This window comes from Trichomycterus rosablanca, chromosome 4 (genome assembly GCF_030014385.1).
Source record: "Trichomycterus rosablanca isolate fTriRos1 chromosome 4, fTriRos1.hap1, whole genome shotgun sequence".
NCBI classification, from domain to species: Eukaryota; Metazoa; Chordata; class Actinopteri; order Siluriformes; family Trichomycteridae; genus Trichomycterus; species Trichomycterus rosablanca.
In genome coordinates, this window is record NC_085991.1 from 37,373,784 (window position 1) to 37,393,612 (window position 19,829).

The 19,829-nt window shown below is 37.2% G+C and overlaps 1 protein-coding gene across 1 annotated transcript in view; it reads left to right on the forward strand.

Moving 5' to 3' along the window:
• dok1b (docking protein 1b) overlaps window positions 1–19,829 on the forward strand; it is a 35,192-nt gene that overhangs the window by 3,111 nt on the left and 12,252 nt on the right. The window contains exon 2 of the mRNA XM_062993286.1: window positions 17,984–18,277. Within this exon, the coding sequence (XP_062849356.1) occupies window positions 17,984–18,277 (294 nt within the window). The remainder of the gene's footprint in view (window positions 1–17,983; window positions 18,278–19,829) is intronic.

The following is a 19,829-nucleotide window of genomic DNA, read 5'->3' on the forward strand; positions in this document are numbered from 1 at the left end:
CTACTAGGCTACAACTTGCCCCTAATTAACTCTACTATTTTTGTGTCAATAAGCTCATTCTAAATTTGATAGCTTCAACATGTTTCAAAGAAGTTGGGACAATGGCATGTTAAACACTGTCTGGCACACATCCATATCATGATAGACACTGGCTTTTGAACTATGAGTTGGTAAAAGTTCGGATAGTCCTTTCTCTTTAGCCTTGAAGACACAATGCTCATTATTCCGAAAACAGTCTGAGAGCTGCACTTGTCAGACCACAGCACATCCCAGATAAGCCTGAGTCCACATAAGTCAGTGGCGTTTAGAATCTATGACTTTTGTTTTGTGTAATAGTCTTAACTTGCATTTGTAGCTGCATTGCCAAACTGTGTACTTACAAGGGCTTTTCAAAGTATCTAAGCCCATGTGGTTATATTTATTAGAGAGGCATGTCGTTGTTTAATGTAGGGAGGGATAGAAGCATTCACTATTTGTTTTGGTCTTGCCCTTTATGCACAGTGAATTTTTATGTAGATATTATGAACTATAGATGGTGTTATTTCTAAATTCCTAATTTCTTGCAAATGCACCTTTTATACCCAACCATGATAGCATCACCGATGAAGGTTAGTTTGAGACACAGCCTTTTATAAAGCTATGTTTCTCTTTTGCGTCTTGTGAAGCCTGATAGATTGAGTTTAAATATGGAAGTTTTTATACTGATGTACTGCTTGAGAAACAGTTCTAATTCTTTGATTCTTTGATTATTTTGTAAACAATTCACGTAAATCTTTTCAGTGCAGCCTTGATTATGTTTATATTAAACAGTTTGTCTTTTCTGCACCCTAGGTCTTCTAAGCACTGCTCACGTTGGTTTCATTAGTACTTATTATTTACACTTTATTTAATTGTACCCAAATGTTTTAGAATAAATCATAACTGATTTCTGGCCTCCAATAGCAATACCTTAGCTGTTTCATGACAGGTCATTGCCATGATCTAACAATGGCTCAAAATTATTGGTACAGCCTTACAAAATAACAATATTAGACGAAACAATTAGTAGCTCACTTTTACTGACCTATTAGATTTCTTTTTTGTAATAAGTAGGACTGGCTTGATACCACTTTTTTATGTCCGATACCGATACTGCAAATTGCGTATCTGCCGATACCAATCTGATACGTCATTTCTCCTCTCAAACAACTAAGCAGTAATAATACATGTCTCAATGCACCATGGTTAAACTAGCTATCTAAATAACAATGCTCAGACTGTGAAATTAATATTCTAACTAAATAAATACAGAACCTACAACATCACACTTATGCAAAACTGCTGTTTTTATTTTCACTTTTACACACAACATTTAGCAGCATTTTTGGTTTCACTTACGTTCGAGCTGTTGTTCACGCGACACATCTCGCTTTATGGCGTGTCGTCCAAAGTGTCTACAATTGGAAGATGTGGATGTCAGTCAAACGTGATGGACCAATTCGAATTGACGCAGAGCTAAGAATTTCCGTTAAAGTTCTGTCACGTTTATAGGTGATTAAAAACTTATTTACATTAAGTGTTATTTACATTAAGCAACCGTATCGGATCAGATTACACGTTTTTTTTCCTTCCAATATCCGATCCAGTGATTTGGGCCAATATTGGCCAGCCGTAGTAATAAGGGTCAGTGTATAAGAATGTGATAAAGAGGTGAAGAAGAATGCTGGCAGGGTGGAATGGGTGGAGTAGAGTGCCAGAAGTGATTTGTGATAGAAGGGCTTCGGCCAGAGTGAATAGGAAATTTTAGAAGACGGTAATGAGGCCTGCTATGTTGGATGGCTTAGAGGTGGTGGCACTGTTAAAAAGACAGACGAGGGTGCTGTAGGTGGCAGGAATGAAGATGCTGCGACTCTCACTGCGAGTGATGAGGACGGACAAGTTTATTAGAGAGACAGCGCAGGTGAGATGTTTTGGAGACAAAGTTAGGAGGTGAGATTGAGATAGTTTGGGCATGTGTAGAGGAGTGATAAGAGTTCTGTTAGGAGAAGAGTTTTGAGAATAAAACCATAAGGACACTAATATGAAGCCCACTCCCCTGTACAAATATAATAGCCATTACTGATAAAGGACCAGAAAGGGGCCTTCTTCCAAACAGCTACCACAAAGTTTAAGTAAATAATTTATTTGATATAATATACACCTAATTGCAATGAGTTTGGCTGATATTTTGCCGCATAGTGTACAGTACATTGCTGCATGTTAAGTCTTATTAAATCGTCATGTTTATGTTGCTTACAAAATGTAACCCTGAGCGTATGCTAACAGAAAGGCTGGTATAACCCACGATGTGTGCTTGGCTGTTTAGGCAGAGGAAGTTGATGTAGGTGCAGTGTGTGATAGCGTGATAAATTGCAATAGATTTTTATCTCAGTCATGCATGTTTTCATTATTTTTAAAATTGTTGTCATTAACTCCAGCATCAGTTTGTGCTTTCTAAAATAACAATGACAATCGTTCGTGTACAAATGGTGATGTATGTGCTTTGAAATGCATGTGATGTACTTTCATTCATTTGCTTATTTGCTTAAAGGTTAGTGGCTGCTCAGAATTAGCTGTACTGGAATGAATAATGAGTGATTTTCTATAATGGGCAGTCCATCTGGTGTCAGCATAAGTTTCCACTAAATCCTCTGGTTTTCTTTCTCCTTTCTGTGTTGACCTTTAATAGACTGGTGCTGGTCCAGTGTGTAGTCCCTATTTGTACCTAGTATTTATGGAATAAGCTCTGGACTCACCATGGGCCTGGCCAGAATTAAGTATATGGATTTTCTGATATTTTAAAACATCATTGGCTAGGCATGCAGATAGAAGTTCAAGATATTTGACCTCTGAACTACACATTGACCTTTAAAAGCCAGACATCAGATGCAGTATGAGTTGTCTATGACATGCTGGCACATTGTGTGGCTATTGTGTCTTGTGACACTCATGTTTGTGTAGTATGGAGTATGAAGGATGTTGACTCTGACCCAGATCCCGTATGAACCTGTGCTCACTATGAATTTGTGCAGTGACCTTACAGTACAGAGAAATAAGGCACTGTCTGTTCCTTACAAAAAGAGGAAGACTTGTTGACGAACTGGATGATTTGTGATCTGTGACACAAATGCATTTTGATATGATATGAAACCATGATATGATGTTATTAACATTCAGAATGCAAATTTGGCAAATTGTTGTCATTTGACAACAGTTACACTTTAAATGGCAAGTTTATAGAAACTATAAGTCACCACTGCTTTAGGCTTCATTGAATGAATACAGACAGCATAACAAAAGTAATATAGAACCATGACATGGACACACATTTTAAGAACAGAAGTTGTTCAGCATTATCTTTACAGCTAAATATGCTAATTAATATTCAGCCAGTATGTCAAAGCTTCTCTCGACTACATTAATTGATAATGAAGCTTAGAAGCTTAGTAGAGGCCTGCCATTAAATTTGGGTTTCAGGCAAACTAGCTGAATCATGTTTGTTTAAAAATTAATGTTTTACACACTTCCACATGCGTAGGTGTACACATTTTAGCACAACAGCGCTATTGGAAACTCACACTGTTTATCAGGGGTGTAAAATTTCCGCTTTTTATTAAAGGGCACAATCACTTCTTTGTTGGTTATAGGTTAGTCAGTTATCAACATTGCTAATTACCATCAAAACACACTTTTATCAAATGGTAGAGGTGGTGGTGGCTTAGTGGTTAGGGCTCTGGGCTATCCATCGGAGGGTTGAGAATTTAAATTCAAGTGTTCCCAAGCTTCTTTTTCTTGTTAATAATATGTGTGCATAAATATTAGATATGTAGAAAAAACAATGAAAAATATTTAAATCCACTGTTTTGTTTCTGTTGGTGCCACACGACCACTGGGTCCTATTAGAGTTGACATGTTCTCCGCATGTCCATACGGGTTTCTCTCTGGTACTCCAGTTTCCTCCCACCTCAAAAATCAACTTGTAGATTGACATTCTCTAAACCAGTGGTTCTCAAACTTTTTAGACCGAGTACCACCCATTATCAAACCGAAACTTCCAGGTACCACCTATGTTTCTCATCACAGAACCACATAAGGCTCACATTCATTAGGTGTGTGTGTGTGTATATATATTAGGGCTGTCAAACGATTAAAATTTTTAATCGCGATTAATCTCAGAATTTCATATAGTTAATCGCGATTAATCGCATTAAAAAAAATCTGTGTAAATGTTATAGAAAACAAGGATTTTTAAGTGAAATGTTACAATTAAAATGGTGAACACATTTTATGCTAAATGTACTTATGTTAAAAACTGCTGGGACAAGAGAAAACTGTAAGGGAGTTTTATTCACTCACATACTAGGCAGTAATATTATCCAATGGTTTGATGGACGTTTCTACACGAAGTGAGTGTGTTTTGACCCTTTGGGGCTTCCATAGTTCATGGACAACGTGCTTGACTCAGCTGTCCGGTATTCTTTACCGTAACAGAATAAGTTAATAAAGTGTTCTGCTCCCGACAACTTGTGAATATAGCGTGTATTTATTTCTTTATTATGCAAGTGCAAATGCTACGACGCTCTTTTACATTTTGTTAACAAACCGCAAATGAAAAACGGTGGCAAGTCCGACATTAAAACGTTTGTTCTACCAGTCAAGTCTCAACATGAACTAGAAATTGCGTTAATGGCACTATTTTTTTTAATCGCGTTAAATTAAGATTGCGTTAATGCGTTATTATCGCGTTAACTTCGACAGCCCTAATATATATATATATATATATATATAGTATATATATATATATATATATATATATATATATATATAGTATATATATATATATATATATATATATATATATATATATATATATATATATACTGTATATATACGTATATATATATACTGTATATATATATATTAGTGATGGGAATTATGGCTTCTTGACGGGAGCTGGATCTTTTGGCTCGGTTCCTTTCAAAGAGCCGTTCAAAAAGTGACTCTTCACGCTACTAGGTAAACTAGGTAAGACACCCTCGATATTAACATCAAATTTGCATTAAATGTAGGGCTAATTCAAACATCACTTAAATAAGAAAGATTAATTTCAAAAGGCAAAAACACTATAGGGAAGAGGCAGACTGTGGTTGCATTTCATTAAGTTTCAGAAAAATCCTCTCTTGTACAGAGATGTGACTGTGTTTGTTTCTGCTTTAAAACATAAGCACATTGAAATAATCAGATAACAGAATTAAACAAGTTTATAGTTTATTTCTCAATTATTTGTAATTATACTACCAGCTCTCTCTCTCTCTCTCTCTCTCTCTCTCTCTGTGTGTGTGTGTGTGTGTGTGTGTGTCTCGCTCTCCGCAATACTGAAAGTGTTTCGGATTTGAATATCGACAATACACAGCCTTTATTACGATTTACGATGAATTCCCCTTTACTGATGGAAGCTGAATGGGTGGATTACAGCCGATAAGAATTGTGCAGAAATAAAAGATTCGGCTCCTTTCGTTCATTTCAAAGATCCGTTCAATAGAATCGGCATGTGAGTGAGTGGGATGCGTCTGTTTAGCGGAGCAGCCAGGAATGAGATCAGTGAGCTTCAAACGCAGATCTGATCTGATAAAAGCGAGAGATCTACTGATAACTTTACTGATAACTTTACTGATAACTTTACTGATACGTTTCGGAAATTTCCAGATGGAAACCGCGAACGTGAAGTATAGATGTAATGAAGTACGGTGTCTGCGTAGCCCCGAATGTTTTAAATAACACATTAGTTTGAATACGATTTGTTTTAATTATTTTTTTCGGTGCATGTAATTACTTTTCCGAGATTATCTGGCGTACCACCTCGTGCTGCTTCACGTACCACCAGTGGTACGCGTACCACAGTTTGAGAACCACTGCTCTAAACAATACCAGAAGGTGACTTTTTTCTGGACATCTCCCTACCTGAGGCTATTCAACCTAGCACAAACTGCAGACTTGAAATATAACATTAAAATGCATTTTAAATGACATACAAGTAAACATATATAGACTTATCTACACTTGGCGCTAAATACACAGACAGAAATTGAGCCCTGGAGCTCTTCTCTTTCCAGAGATATTTATCTGACAATGTTGTGAATCGTGCATTTTTGCATTTTGTTGCATTTTGGCGCAGGGTCACGGCACGAGTTGCAAATGTGGAAATAGTTGACAGATTTGCAAAATATGGTATCTGTTTTGTTTAAATTAATATTATAAGAATATCCAAAAGGTCCTTTCTGTGTGGAGTTTGCATGTTCTCCCAGGGTCCACGTGGGTTTCCTCCGGGTGCTCCGGTTTCCTCCCACAGTCCAAAGACATGCACGTGAGGTGAATTGGAGACACTAAATTGTCCATGACTGTGTTCGATGTAACCTTGTGACCTGATGAACCTTGTGTGTAACAAGTAGCTACCGTTTCTGTCATGAATGTAACCAAAGTGTAAAACATGATGTTAAAATCCTAATAAACAAACAAACTGCTTTATACCTGAACACAGAGTCTAAAGCAAGGGTTCTTTACCTGCAAGCACTGGCACGTAAATGTACATCCTGTACTTCTCTACTTTGAGCCGATGCAATAATTTATGTGTTCAGCCCACAAGATGAGCGCTTGTTCATTGTTGCAGATTACTGCTTGAGAAGTCCTGGTCTAAAACCTATGTGGAATAATTAAAAATAATCATTTTATATTTACTCCATTTCCCATCATTAAATAATTTTAAAATATTGCACCTACCAATTAAACTCAGAAAATCAGAAAAAGTATGGAAAATGCAAATAAAATAAAAATGCAGTGTTCCTTACATTTACTTTGACTTTTATTTCATTGCAGACAGGATGAACCTGAGATATTTCATGTTTTTTCTGCTCAACCTCATTTCATTAGTTAATATACCTACATTCCTGCATATCAGGCCTGCAACACATTCCTAAAAAGTTGGGAGGGGCATCTTAGGGTTAGTAATGAGGTGAAAAAACTAAATAATGATGTGATTCCAAACAGGTGATTGTAATCATGGTTTGGTACAAAAGCAGCATCCAGGAAAGGCTCAACCTCTGTTGTTAAGGCAGCTTTGTAAGTCTGGTAGAGAATTGCTGTTTTACTATGAAAAAGTAGCTTTTACAGAGATATTTCTGTCTTTCAGCGCTACAGTAAAACATTTTTCACAATAGCATTTGTTTTAGGTTTTTCGCTTTTTTTTGTGCTAGAAAAATTGACCCTGGGTACCGAACCGAAGGATGAGGCGCACTCCAAACTCCCTCACTCACACCTTGGGTCAGTTTGGAGTGGCCAGTTTACCTTTTTTGTTGAAAGGTTGAAATTCAGAATGCACAAAGGTAAACCAGGCAGACTCAGGGAGAGCATATAAAACGTATTACACAAAGTGACCAGAAGCAAGGATTGAACCCAAGACCTCAGGAACAATGTTGTGCACTTTACCAGCTGCACCACTGTGCTGTCGAATGTAAATTTGTTCCTAGTTGTTTTATTTTTTACAGAATAAAGGGGGAGGGGGGGAGTGGTGGTGATATTAAAGTTTGTCCAAGTTTGATTTTCCATCATGTTTTTGTTCATTCTTTTTTTTTTGTTCTCTCTTACACTTGGCTGTTCTTGTTCTGAACCCCCTTCCCCCCAGATGTAAAGCTATTTTCCAGGATGTAATGAAATCAAGATATGACAGGTCCTGTTTAATAAGGAAGTAGTAGCCTAGCCTAGGTGAAAAGTGCACACCACCAGAATGATATGATAATGCATGTTGTACAATTTGTGTCTGTTTAAAACAAATTCATAGAAATGTTAAAAATTAGTCTTTCACTATGTGAACAGAAGTGTAAAACAGAACTGTTAATATTTATAACATTAATATTACGGCTAAAATCCATCTGAAAAGCCAACTGTGCAGAAAAAATGTAGACATTATCTATGCTTACTGCAGGTATAAGTTTAAAATTAATATGAATTCTAAATAAATATTTTTGTATTTACAGCTTTGGTGTTTTCTTTGTACTTAATATTAAAAATGGTATTGATAATAAATATTAAAATATTAAACATAATTAGAGATGGGACGATCGATCGGCTACGAATCGGTATCGGCCGATTTTTAATCAAAATATGCTATCGGCGATCGGCCGATATTTCCTAAAAGTAGCCGATCCGATCGTGTGATATATAAAGACCATGTTAAGTTAACAGCTCAGTGGATTGATCCAGACACCAACCATCACATCACCATTCATCAACAATCGTACAGAAACCATCGTGAAAGCTCTTACGATGTAATTTTGCTGATTGTAATTTTTACTTTAAAAAGATAATTCAACCCGGTCACATCTGAGTCGATTCTATCAGCACGTTATATAAACTCCTGGTTCACTTTGGTAAATCGTGAGCGGTTCTTACTTGTGATGTAGATGAGAACAGAAGACGTTACAGAGCCAATCAGAGGCAAAAGTTTATTCATTACCAAATTCGTTAGTTCAGGATCATCTGCTGAACTTTTAGAAAACTTTTAGCTCCTTAGACGGAACGAGTCTGACGGTCGGTTACAGATCTGTGGTAATAGCAGTTTAATTAAGCTTTTTAATGTAAGAGAGTCACACAAAATGTTCTGTAGTAGCTGGTGTTTATTTAAAACCACGACATTTAATTAATAACAGTAAACACAGAGAGATAACTGAGAAGAGAAACTTACGCTTCACATAAAAACGAATCAACTCATGAATCAATGAATCACTTTTAGCGATACTGTGAACAAAGCGTCTCTTCTAAAGGCACAAACACACACACACACACACGCACTGCTCCAGTTTATTTTTACTGTGAGGCTCTTTTTAAGTTTATTTACTGCTACCCCCCCCCCCGATCGGAATCGGCTATCGGCCGATGTCCCTGAAAGGAGATCGGAATCGGTGCCAAAAACCATGATCGGTCCATCTCTAAACATAATCTTTTGTATTTAATTGAAAACAGTATGGTAAGTTTACTTACTAGTGTGTGTGTGTGTGTGTGTGTGTGGCTGACACCAGTGTTACTTCTGATAAGACACAGGCACAGATTTAGGGAAGTCAGACTCTCAGTGCACCAAATTTGCATAAGTTTCAACTTGTGTACTTTATTTCACAACTTTTCACTTGCATTATATGGTGGTATCTATGGCAAAATCATGTCTAATTATTTTGTTCTTGTACATTTTTGTTAACATGCTTTCTTCCTAATGTCACGATACTGCAAATGTAGGATATCTGTACAGTATTGAGCAAAGGATTTGGAGTCATACATTGGACCTAATCCCATATCTGAGTCATCTCCACCAACACTATCACAGGTTACCTTATTAAAGGTTTGCAATATTTTTATTATACTGCGTCTTACAAAATATTTGACATTATTCAAAACCTTTCCAACTTTAAAAGCACTTTATATGTATAAGGGGTTGTGTTTAGTTAAAGCCAGTAACAGAATTTGCTTGGAATATTATAATATGTGAGGTCAGTAGCAGTGCATTATGGGGTTTAGTGTGTTTAATGCACATGTCTCAGTGATCAGATACAGCTTTGATAAAGATTTTTTGGATTAAATCTAACCATCTGGACAAATGGTTTATTAGCATAGGGTAAAGTTTGCTACTTTTTTACCTTGGCAAAGAAAACACTGTTTCATGTACTTTGAACATATGAACATTTATCTGCACGTTCTTGTGACTTAAAGTTGCTTAGAAATGGCGTCAAGTGATGTTTCTGATCAGTGTAAATCTATGATCTACTTTTTGTATGGGATTTTCTAGACTTATTGTAATGTGTGTGGTTTAGTCTAATAAGTGCAATTATACCATATTTATATATGCACCAGCTGTAGTAAATTATAATTACTCACAATAAATTAAGTAATGCCACAAAGTTAAACTTTACAAAACTTATAGATTGCTATATGTAAAACCCCCATTTCTGGAAATGTTGTGACCTGTGTTAAACCAATGATGAATTTCTATACATTACACAAATCTTTTTACAATATTAAGTACAGTAGAGGGGAAAAGACAAACTACAATCTTGCATTTGGATTTTTTTAAACTGATTGTCAATTCACTTATGTAGTTTGGCCCATGAGCCATCTTTGCTTGAAAAGACTGAGCCTTTGAAGGAGCCTCATCTTATACCCAGTTATAGTACACTCACCAATGTAATGTGAAAAGTGAAACTTGAATATATTGAATAATTTTTCACTCTTGTTTTGTCCATTTCCCAAATGTTTGAAATGTTGTAGGCATCATAATCAAAATTAAAAAAATGATAATGATAAAATGAACAGTGAGTGTAAAAACAAGGAGGTGGTCATAATGTTATGCCTGATCGGTGTGTGTTTGTACATTTGTTAGTTAAATAAAGATTTTTGGCTTTGGTAAGTTTTTCAACATGTTCTAGCTTTTCTGGAAACGCGGTTTGTAAGTTTTGACCCTGCATATGTTGTAATGTTTTTTACAACCCACAATAAACTTATGAAAGAATTTGTGAAAGTACATGTTTCAATCATGAAGTCACAGGAAAAGAACAGTTGCGTAAATTGTTGAAAGTCCAGAATTTTGTGACGTGTGTTCCTTACAAGTGTATTTAAAGTTTTGACCTCAGATGTAGATGAAGGTTTTGGTGTAATAATGTTTTCTATGTTACTGCTGACTGAAAATGTTTATGCTTTGCAGATGCTTTTTAAAGACAGTGTGAGCTATTGACCTTGGCCAGGTTCTCTAAAACAGAATAAATTCAGACAGCTGCTGGAACATTTAGTTTCTAAATGAGCTCAGTGTTCTTCCTTTCTGATTTGACGCTCCAGTAAAACACAGATGTGGTTCCAAGTTCTTGTAAGTTTGTTTGTTACAGTGTAGTTCAAGTAGTAAGGAGAACTTTTTATTTCATTTTCATGTTGTACTACCACTTTATCCTGGTCAGGGTTGTGGTGGGTCTCGCTTTCCCGGAATCACTGGGCGCTATGGAGTAACAGTGTATTTTTTTTCCCTTTAATTTCATTACGATTTTTTGGCATTATCTATAAGAATAAAACACAATTTAGAAAATACAATATCATTGTTTTAAATTTTCACCATTTTACCAAAACCTTGCTAACTGGAATTAAAATTAAGTGATTATTGTTTGTCATTGTAGCTTCAGTAATTTGTGTCTTTACAAGTTTTATACAATAACTGATTGACCTAAACCAGTTCCTAAGTTTTGGTAAAATATCCCTCAAGCAATTTTAATTTATTTTGGTGTTTTGGTTTTGCCTATTTGTTATTTTTTTAACATACTAAAATGAAAGCGTTGTAATTCAGTGTACATTGCGAAGCCAAGTAAGCTAAATGAAGTACCATCACTATATGTTGGTGTTCATATGTACACATACACACATCACACAAGAAATTGTCCAGGCAGCACGGTGGCTAAGTGGGAAGCACTGTCGCCTCACAGCAAGAAGGTCCTGGGTTCGATCCCCAGGTGGGGCGGTCCGGGTCCTTTTTGTGTGGAGTTTGCATGTTCTCCCTGTGTCCGGGTGGGTTTCCTTTGGGTGATCCGGTTTCCTCCCACAGTCCAAAGGTGAATTAGAGATACAAAATTGTCCACGACTGTGTTTGATATAACCTTGTGAACTGATGAATCTTGTGTGATGAGTAACTACCGTTCCTGTCATGAATGTAACCAAAGTGTAAAACATGACGTTATAATCCTGATAAACAAACAGTTGTCCAACATTGTTTGAGGGACAGCAAAAGACAAAACTATATTTTTTAACTTGGAAAATGAATAATGTGTTGAAGTGCCATATTTGATGTACATCTGTGTTATCTAATGTTTATTTTTATAATCTCAGCATCACATATTTTATTGTGCCCTAGATATGCCTGTGCCATACCAGTCAACACTGCATACATTTACTGTAGAAATTATGTAGTTTTTATTCTAATTTGATCCAATGTTGTAACAGAATTGGACCAAAAATTTACCACATAACATGATATTAAACTCTATTTTGTTTACCTTACTAGTCAACTGAGTGTGATTGGCAAATATGTGATGTGAGAGTTAACGCACAGAATAAGTTCTTTAAAGTTTCTTTACATTTATTTTGTTTCAGCCCCTGACCTAACTCCACTAAAAATTTAATTGTATGCAGATTGTTCCATTTGTATTTTCAAATAAGCATTGTTCAAAACTCTCTGTGGTGTTAAAACTGTTGTACTCTGGAGTTTTTGAAACAGGAGGCTCAGAAGAGTTTTGCAGATGGCTATTTTCTGTAGACCTGGAGTGTGTCGGAGGAAGCAAAGCACACTATTTAATCCCACACATTTCCTTTTTGCTGCATTGGCAGATGCACATGTCTAACATAGACTAACGATAAGATTAATTCCTAACAAGAAATCGGTTTGCCTACAAACGTGCTGAACTTCCTGACATTTTTACTAGTAATGATAATTCAAACTTTTAACATTTTTAAAAATTCTGTATGTGGTAGTATGATGTTTTTACTGTTGTTAGAACCATGATGCAACACTGTGTTTGCCAGGCAGGAAGTCACAGAAAGTGCATAGTGGAATAAGACTTGATTAATGCAACCGGATGAATGAATGTCCTAACAAAACCTTCTTTCACAAGTTTAGTTAAAAGATAAGCATGGGTTAACTTTCAATACTTTACATTTTATATTAGAAACAATTGTGTAACATTTCAGTGCACAAGCACGTATGAGTATTTGAATATAGTTATCTTGAACATAAAATGAAATTCTGTTATTTAAGTGGTGTCTGATTCTTGTCCCGTATTCCGTATGTGCTCACTATGTGCATTAGTTAGCTTTTCACCTCCCAAATATATGCAGACCATAAAGCAGTTAATAAATATAAATAAATGTTAGACTGCATTGTTTATGGCTTTATATGTAATCACATTGCCCATTTTTATTACCCTAATTGTTAAGGCATTGTGGTGGGTTCCTGTTCCTTGGTTCCACCACTTATTTTCAGTCACTGTCTTTTTGTATTTAGAGGGTTTCCTCTCAGTACTTGACTTTCCCTTTAACATACAAAATCTGCAGAAGGTAAACAGGTTGCTCTAAATGACCTCTAGCTGTATGTAAGTAATTGTGTGAAATGCCCTGCTATGGCCCTGGGGGTATTGTGCGCCCTGCACCCAAAGTTTACAGGTGATGCCTGGCCTGGACAGTCAGGTTTTATGTATGAATAAAATAAGAAGTGTAGGTACGTTTACTGCTAAATGCATTTTTTGGACTGGTTTTTATTAGAGATGGAACGATCGATCGGCTATAAATCGATATCGGCCGATTTTTAATCAAAATATGCTATCGGCGATCGGCGATATTTCCCAAATGTAGCAGATCCGATCGTGTGATATATAAAGACCATGTTAAGCTTAACAGCTCAGTGGATTGATCCAGACTTTGAGCTACAAAGCACCAACCATCACATCACCATTCATCAACAATCGTACAGAAACCACAGTGAAAGCTCTTCATGACCTAAAATAACATAATCAACGTTAATCATACATAGTTCAGGATCATCTGCTCTGACTGACAGAAAACTTTTAGCTCCACAGACGGAACGAGTCTGAGTCGGTTACAGATCTGTGGTAATAACAGTTTAATTAAGCTTTTTAATTAAGCTTTTTAATGTAAGAGAGTCACACAAAATGTTCTGTAGTAGCTGGTGTTTATTTAAAACCATGACATTAATTAATAACAGTAAACACGGAGAGATAAATGAGAAGAGAAACTTACGCTTCGCATAAAATGAATCGACTCATGAATCACTTATATCGATACTGTGAACAGAGCATCTCTCTTAAAGGCACACAAACTCAAACTCAAAAGAAGCTTTATTGGCATGACAAATAAGGGCATTTGTATTGCCAAAGCAAGTTACAGAGAAATATTAAAAATAAAAATAAGAACAAAAATATACAGAACAGTTACATGTGCAAAAAAATTATAAAATATTAATAAAAACAGTGCAAAATAAGAACAATAAAAATGATAATATTTACATTTAGTGCTGGACAATAATTCGATATCGATATATATCATGTTTATCATATTATGTTTCAATAACGGTGATATGATTTTTAAACAAATTCGATCGATATGCATACGTCAGTGCGCTTTGCCCGTGTTACTTTTTTGCAGAAGCATTTCGGCTCGCAGGTTCCCACAGGGACGCAATTCAACAGCGCACCTTAAGTGAGTAGTTCTCCATCAAAACAGTGCAGCTACACACTCAACATAAATGTCAACCACCAACACAATTACAGAAAAAGTACTAGTACTGAGTACTAATACCAGTTATTAATATTACTTCTTATTAGTTGTGGCGCGCTACGAATAAAGGCACCAACGGGAGATTCGCGTTCCACTGTTGCCAGATTGGGCGGCTTTCCTCCTAATTGGGCAGTTTTTTTTTTTTCAAAAACAATTTAATAGCATTTAAATAACACTTCTATTTAAAAGAAAATATTCAGTTATAAGAATCTCCAGCATTGTAGAAGGCTATTAAAAGTAAAGTCAATTTTCAATGCTGATTTGGCTTAATAGTGTTGGTCAGAATGTGTCATATTCTTGAAAGAAAATTAAAATTCCATGTTCTAGTTTTCCATGCATTCACACTAGCATGTTCTGGGGTTCAAATGAGTCTCATCAGTACACACAAGTTTGCAGTCAAATGATCAAGTATTGCAAAGGAATATCTTTGAAATTCTGTTAAGGTTATATGCTATATTTTAGTTTTTCACAGGGAAAATGAGAAAAAATAAAAAGCTTATTATGCTAGGCTTGATGTAATTCTACATGGTACTCACTGCCTGTATAGGTAAACGAGTGAGTGACCTAAACACTACTAGATCAACAGCTACTAGCCACATACAAAAAATAAGGTATCAGACAGTTTCTGTGCCACCCCTGTGTGAGCAATGGTCTCAGTCTGGCCACCCCTATGAAAATTGTCTGGCTCCGCCACTGTCCACAGTTGAAAAAGAAGCAGATGAAATAGCTGATAAGAGATGAAGGATTAATTCAGTGGTGTATTCAGCTTGTATTTCTTGCCAGAAACCAGAAAAGAGGTTTGCAGGTACAGCCATCCAATTTTGGTGTTTTTGGCAGTTTTTCTGACATTTGTGTTATTCATATCGATATCGGAATTATATCGTATCGACCGAAATTAGGAGTTATATCGTGATATAAATTTTAGCCATATCGTCCAGCCCTATTTACATTAATGAGGTAGTAAAAATGATCAGTTTGTGTGTGTGTGTGTGTGTGTGTGTGTGTATGAGACATGGTCACCCACTGTCCTTCACCTGGTGGCAGGTGTGAGTATAGAGTGCTGCTAGTGTGCAGCTCTCTCTGTGCTCCCCCAGTAGGTGGGGCAGTTTGTCGGGGTCTGGGAGGGAGGTGAAGTTGGGGATGATGTTATTAAATTTAGGGAAGAATTGGGAGCGGATGTGGTGGTACTTGGTACACTGGGTGAGGAAGTGCAGCTCCATCTCTACTGTACTGAGAGTGCAGTGCTGACACACACACACACACACACCTGGGGTTAGGGTTGCACTTGTAAACAATATAAAGGGTCCTACACCATCATAGAAACATTATCAAAATGTTTAATTTAAGCTGTTTAACATATATTATTTACATTCTTTAATGATAAATCAGAACCATATTTTAGGTAAAAGAACATGCATAAACCTCATGCAACATTTTTACATAATCCATCTTCACACCGACATGCAGCCCGGTTCTGGACTGCGTTGCTTAGGGGGGTAGTAAGAAAATTGGGGGAGGGTTGGGGCAATGCCCACCCCAGTGTCCCCATAGTGCCGGCCCTGCTTGTGTTACTTTAGTTTTGCCCTAAGCCGGATTCGAACCTAGGGCAGAAGAACGTGCGCGAGGCCCACTGCGCTACTCAAACAGTGAAGTATTTATAGTGGTGGTAAATTCGGTTCATTTTATGGACTCAGGTTAATCTGAGTCACTCAGTAATGTGATCCGGTTCACTTGGGTCACTTGAGTCAGTTAAGTCACTTGCGACTGATTTATTGCATTAAAATGCATCCAAATATCACTTGTCTTCCATGCACTCATCTTCTGTAAATAAATCCTTCTCTCTTAATTCTCTTGGCACCTCACACTTCTCCTGTCAGTGACAAGTTTTTTTAAGTGAAATCTTGACCATGCGGGAGAGGAGGGTGGACTCACCTACCAATCAGATGGGTATATTAATGGGTCATGGGTTTAAAATGACCATGGGGGCTGTGATACTTCTTAAGCAGTACAGTACTAAAGTAGCCTGTAAGCATTTGCATTTTAATAATAATATAACTATATTATGTTGTTTTGCTTACAAGAAAATATGCTGCATTACTAATCTATACCACTACTACTGATTAATAATAATAATAATAATAGTAGCATGTGCATAAAATCAGCCACATAATGAACACCAGTGTGTGTAATCGCTGTTTATTGGAATATTTAACTTATTACTTAGATTCATAGACTGGAGTGAAGTCGGTTCAGCCAAATCATCAGAGTCAGAGGTGTTTCCAGTGAGTCGGCTCACTCGCCTTGTGTACTTAGCAGCAGCCAGTCAGAGGACTCGTAGGATCCGGGTTACTTGAGATTTCGGACTCGTGATTCCTGATTCAGTACAAAGATTCGAATCATTAACCCGGGTGATTCAGGAACCGCCCAGCTCTAGTATTGAACAGTGTAATCTGCAGCGTTTCTCTCCCATTGATAAAAATACTGAACAAAGCGCGTCCCGTATCAGCTCAATACGGAACGCGACATTTAGTTTCCAAATACGGAACGATTCCGTATTTTACGGGACGGTTGGCAACCCTAGTTGAACCATCTGCACCCCCCTGATCGGAATCGGCTATCGGTAGATCGCTCTGAAAAGAAATCGGAGATCGAAATCGGCGTCAAAAACCCCGATCGGTACATCTCTAGTTTTTATAGACCCACACATACCAGCCATAACTGTATTTGGTGATTTAAGGTGCTCATTCATATAAGCTTCCAGCTATACCTGGAGGAAAATGTTTCATAATCATTAGTAGCAAGTTTTCTCATGGTTACCACAGCATGGTAACCACAAGTCTAAATCAGGATTCTATAATTGATCAGTGTTCCTGTTTTAAAGGTTCACTACCCGTGGAAGTTTCTTTTCTAGTGCATAACCTTGAATGGGGGGGGGGGCAATACAAGTCCTCATCCAATATCATACCTTAAAGCTTGACCAAAGTTGGTTTCTGATAGCCGAGTTGAGATGCAAGGGCCTTTTGAAACAAATGTTAACTGCTATTTTAAAAATACTGTTTCTATTTGATACACTACCACATTGTAATACATGAATGTGGGTTATATTTATTTGTGGAGAGGTTTGGTAACGTCAGGCAAATAACTTAGCTTTCATATCTGTATTGTATTATAAATGGAACAGATGGGAACAGGACATCTCTACTGTAGTTCTAGTTCTAGTCATAGTTGGCCAAACCAATATTAGTTAAATGTTGGTGAATTAAAACTGCTAACAGGTTTGACTGTTTATCAGTGCTTTAAACGATTTACGATCTTGCATCCAACACCAATCCAAACATTCATGACCTTTTCTTAGATAAGCCCTGACTTAATGTTTTATGTCATAGTCAAGGGCAGGTGATTAAGGTTATGACTTCCTTTTTTTAAGCCAGTCTTTAAAAATGTGTCATTTGTGGTCTTGTTTAAAATTTATGGCATCTCTGAGTATACCAAACCCATTAAACAAGGTTATCACCCATCCAATCTTTTCTAAAATGCTGAAAGGATGTTGTAGTACTAACATCTCTGCACATACTAACTCTTGTATAAAATCTGCTTTCAGAAATGGAAGAAGAACTGGTTTGTGCTATATCCGGCAAGTCAGAACGGCATTGCCCGGCTCGAGTACTTTGACTGTGGTGGAAGCAGCACGGAAAAACCCAATACTAAAAAGTTGGATAAAAAAATCATCCGCTTGTCAGAATGCATCAGCATCCTTCCTTCTCTCACCGAAACCTGCCCCAAAGAGAACATGTCGGCCTTCTGCGTGGAGACCAATGACAAAACACACGTGTTTGCAGCCGAAAAGCACATTACCACTGAGTGGGTGGAGAAAATGTGTGAAATAGCTTTTCAGGTAAGGTGTCATGACCTAAACTAAAGTGTGTTTAACATTTTTTCCCTTTTAAGGCATGCACATTAGTGATGCCCGAGTAAGATCTACACTATGTGGCAAAAAATATGTGGACACCTGACTGTGATCTTGCTGGATATCCTATTCCAAAATCATAGGCTTTGATATGGAGTGGGCAATAACCCCAACTCACCTCCCTTAAAAAGGATTTTCATCACAATTTCAAGTGTGATGGTGAGTTTTTGTGCCCATTCAGACAAAACAGTTTTAGTAAAGCACTGAGTGCAATCCATATTCCAGTTCATCCTAAAGCATTCAGTGGAGTGAAGGTCAGGGTTCTGTGCAGACCACTGGAGTTCCTCTTAACTATGTCTGTATGGACCTCACTTTGGGGCACCCATTAGAGGAAGTCCTTTTCCAGCATGACTGTACCACTATGTTCAAAGTTGGAAGCATATTATTAATTTTACACACCTGTTAGCTATGGGTATGGCTAAAGCACCTGAACTGTGAATAATAGAAGGTGTGTCCTCTTGGCCATAAAGTGTATATAACTTTGTATTTCAGAGTGATGTCACTCTAGGGCTGCACAGTTTATTTTTACATTTGTTTGCACATTGGTTTTATTGGTGCTTAAACTGGTGACATTTCTATCTGTTCTTCAATGGTCAGGACCCCCACAGGACCACTACAGAGCAGGTATTATTTAGGTGGTGGATGAGTCTCAGCACTGCAGTGACACTGACATGGTGGTGGTGTGTTAGTGTGTGTTGTGCTGGTATGAGTGGATCAGACACAGCAGCACTGCTGGAGTTTTTAAATACTGTGTCCATTCACTGTCCACTCTATTAGACACTCCTACCTAGTTGGTCCACCTTGTAGATGTAAAGTCAGAGACGATCGCTCATCTATTGCTGCTGTTTGAGTTGGTCATCTTCTAGACCTTCATCATGGGCCACAAGACGCTGCCCATGGGTGGCTGTTGGCTGGATATTTTTGGTTGGTGGACTATTCTCAGTCTAGCAGTGACAGTGAGGTGTTTAAACACTCCATCAGCACTGCTGTGTCTTATCCACTCATACCAGCACAACACACACTAACACACCACCACCATGTCAGTGTCACTGCAGTGCTGAGAATCATCCACCACCCAAATAGTACCTGGAAGAGTCCTGACCATTGAAGAACAGCATGAAAGGGGGCTAACAAAGCATGCAGAGAAACAGATGGACTACAGTCAGTAATTGTAGAACTATAAAGTGCTCCTATATGGTAAGTGGAGCTGATAAAATGGACAGTGAGTGTAGAAACAAGGAGGTGGTTTTAAGATATGGCTGATCAGTGTATAATATAAAACAGTATAATGTTGGCACACATGGCACTGATTAGCAATACAAAAACAGGATGCTAATTGTCATAAGGCACAACAGCATTATGACTTTACATTCTTGCATAACTTGGTTGCACAGTATTGGTTATTATTTAGTTCTTGTAAGAAAGTCCCTCGACCAATACTCAGTGCTTTTATACAGGAACTAGATTAAAAAAGAGAACT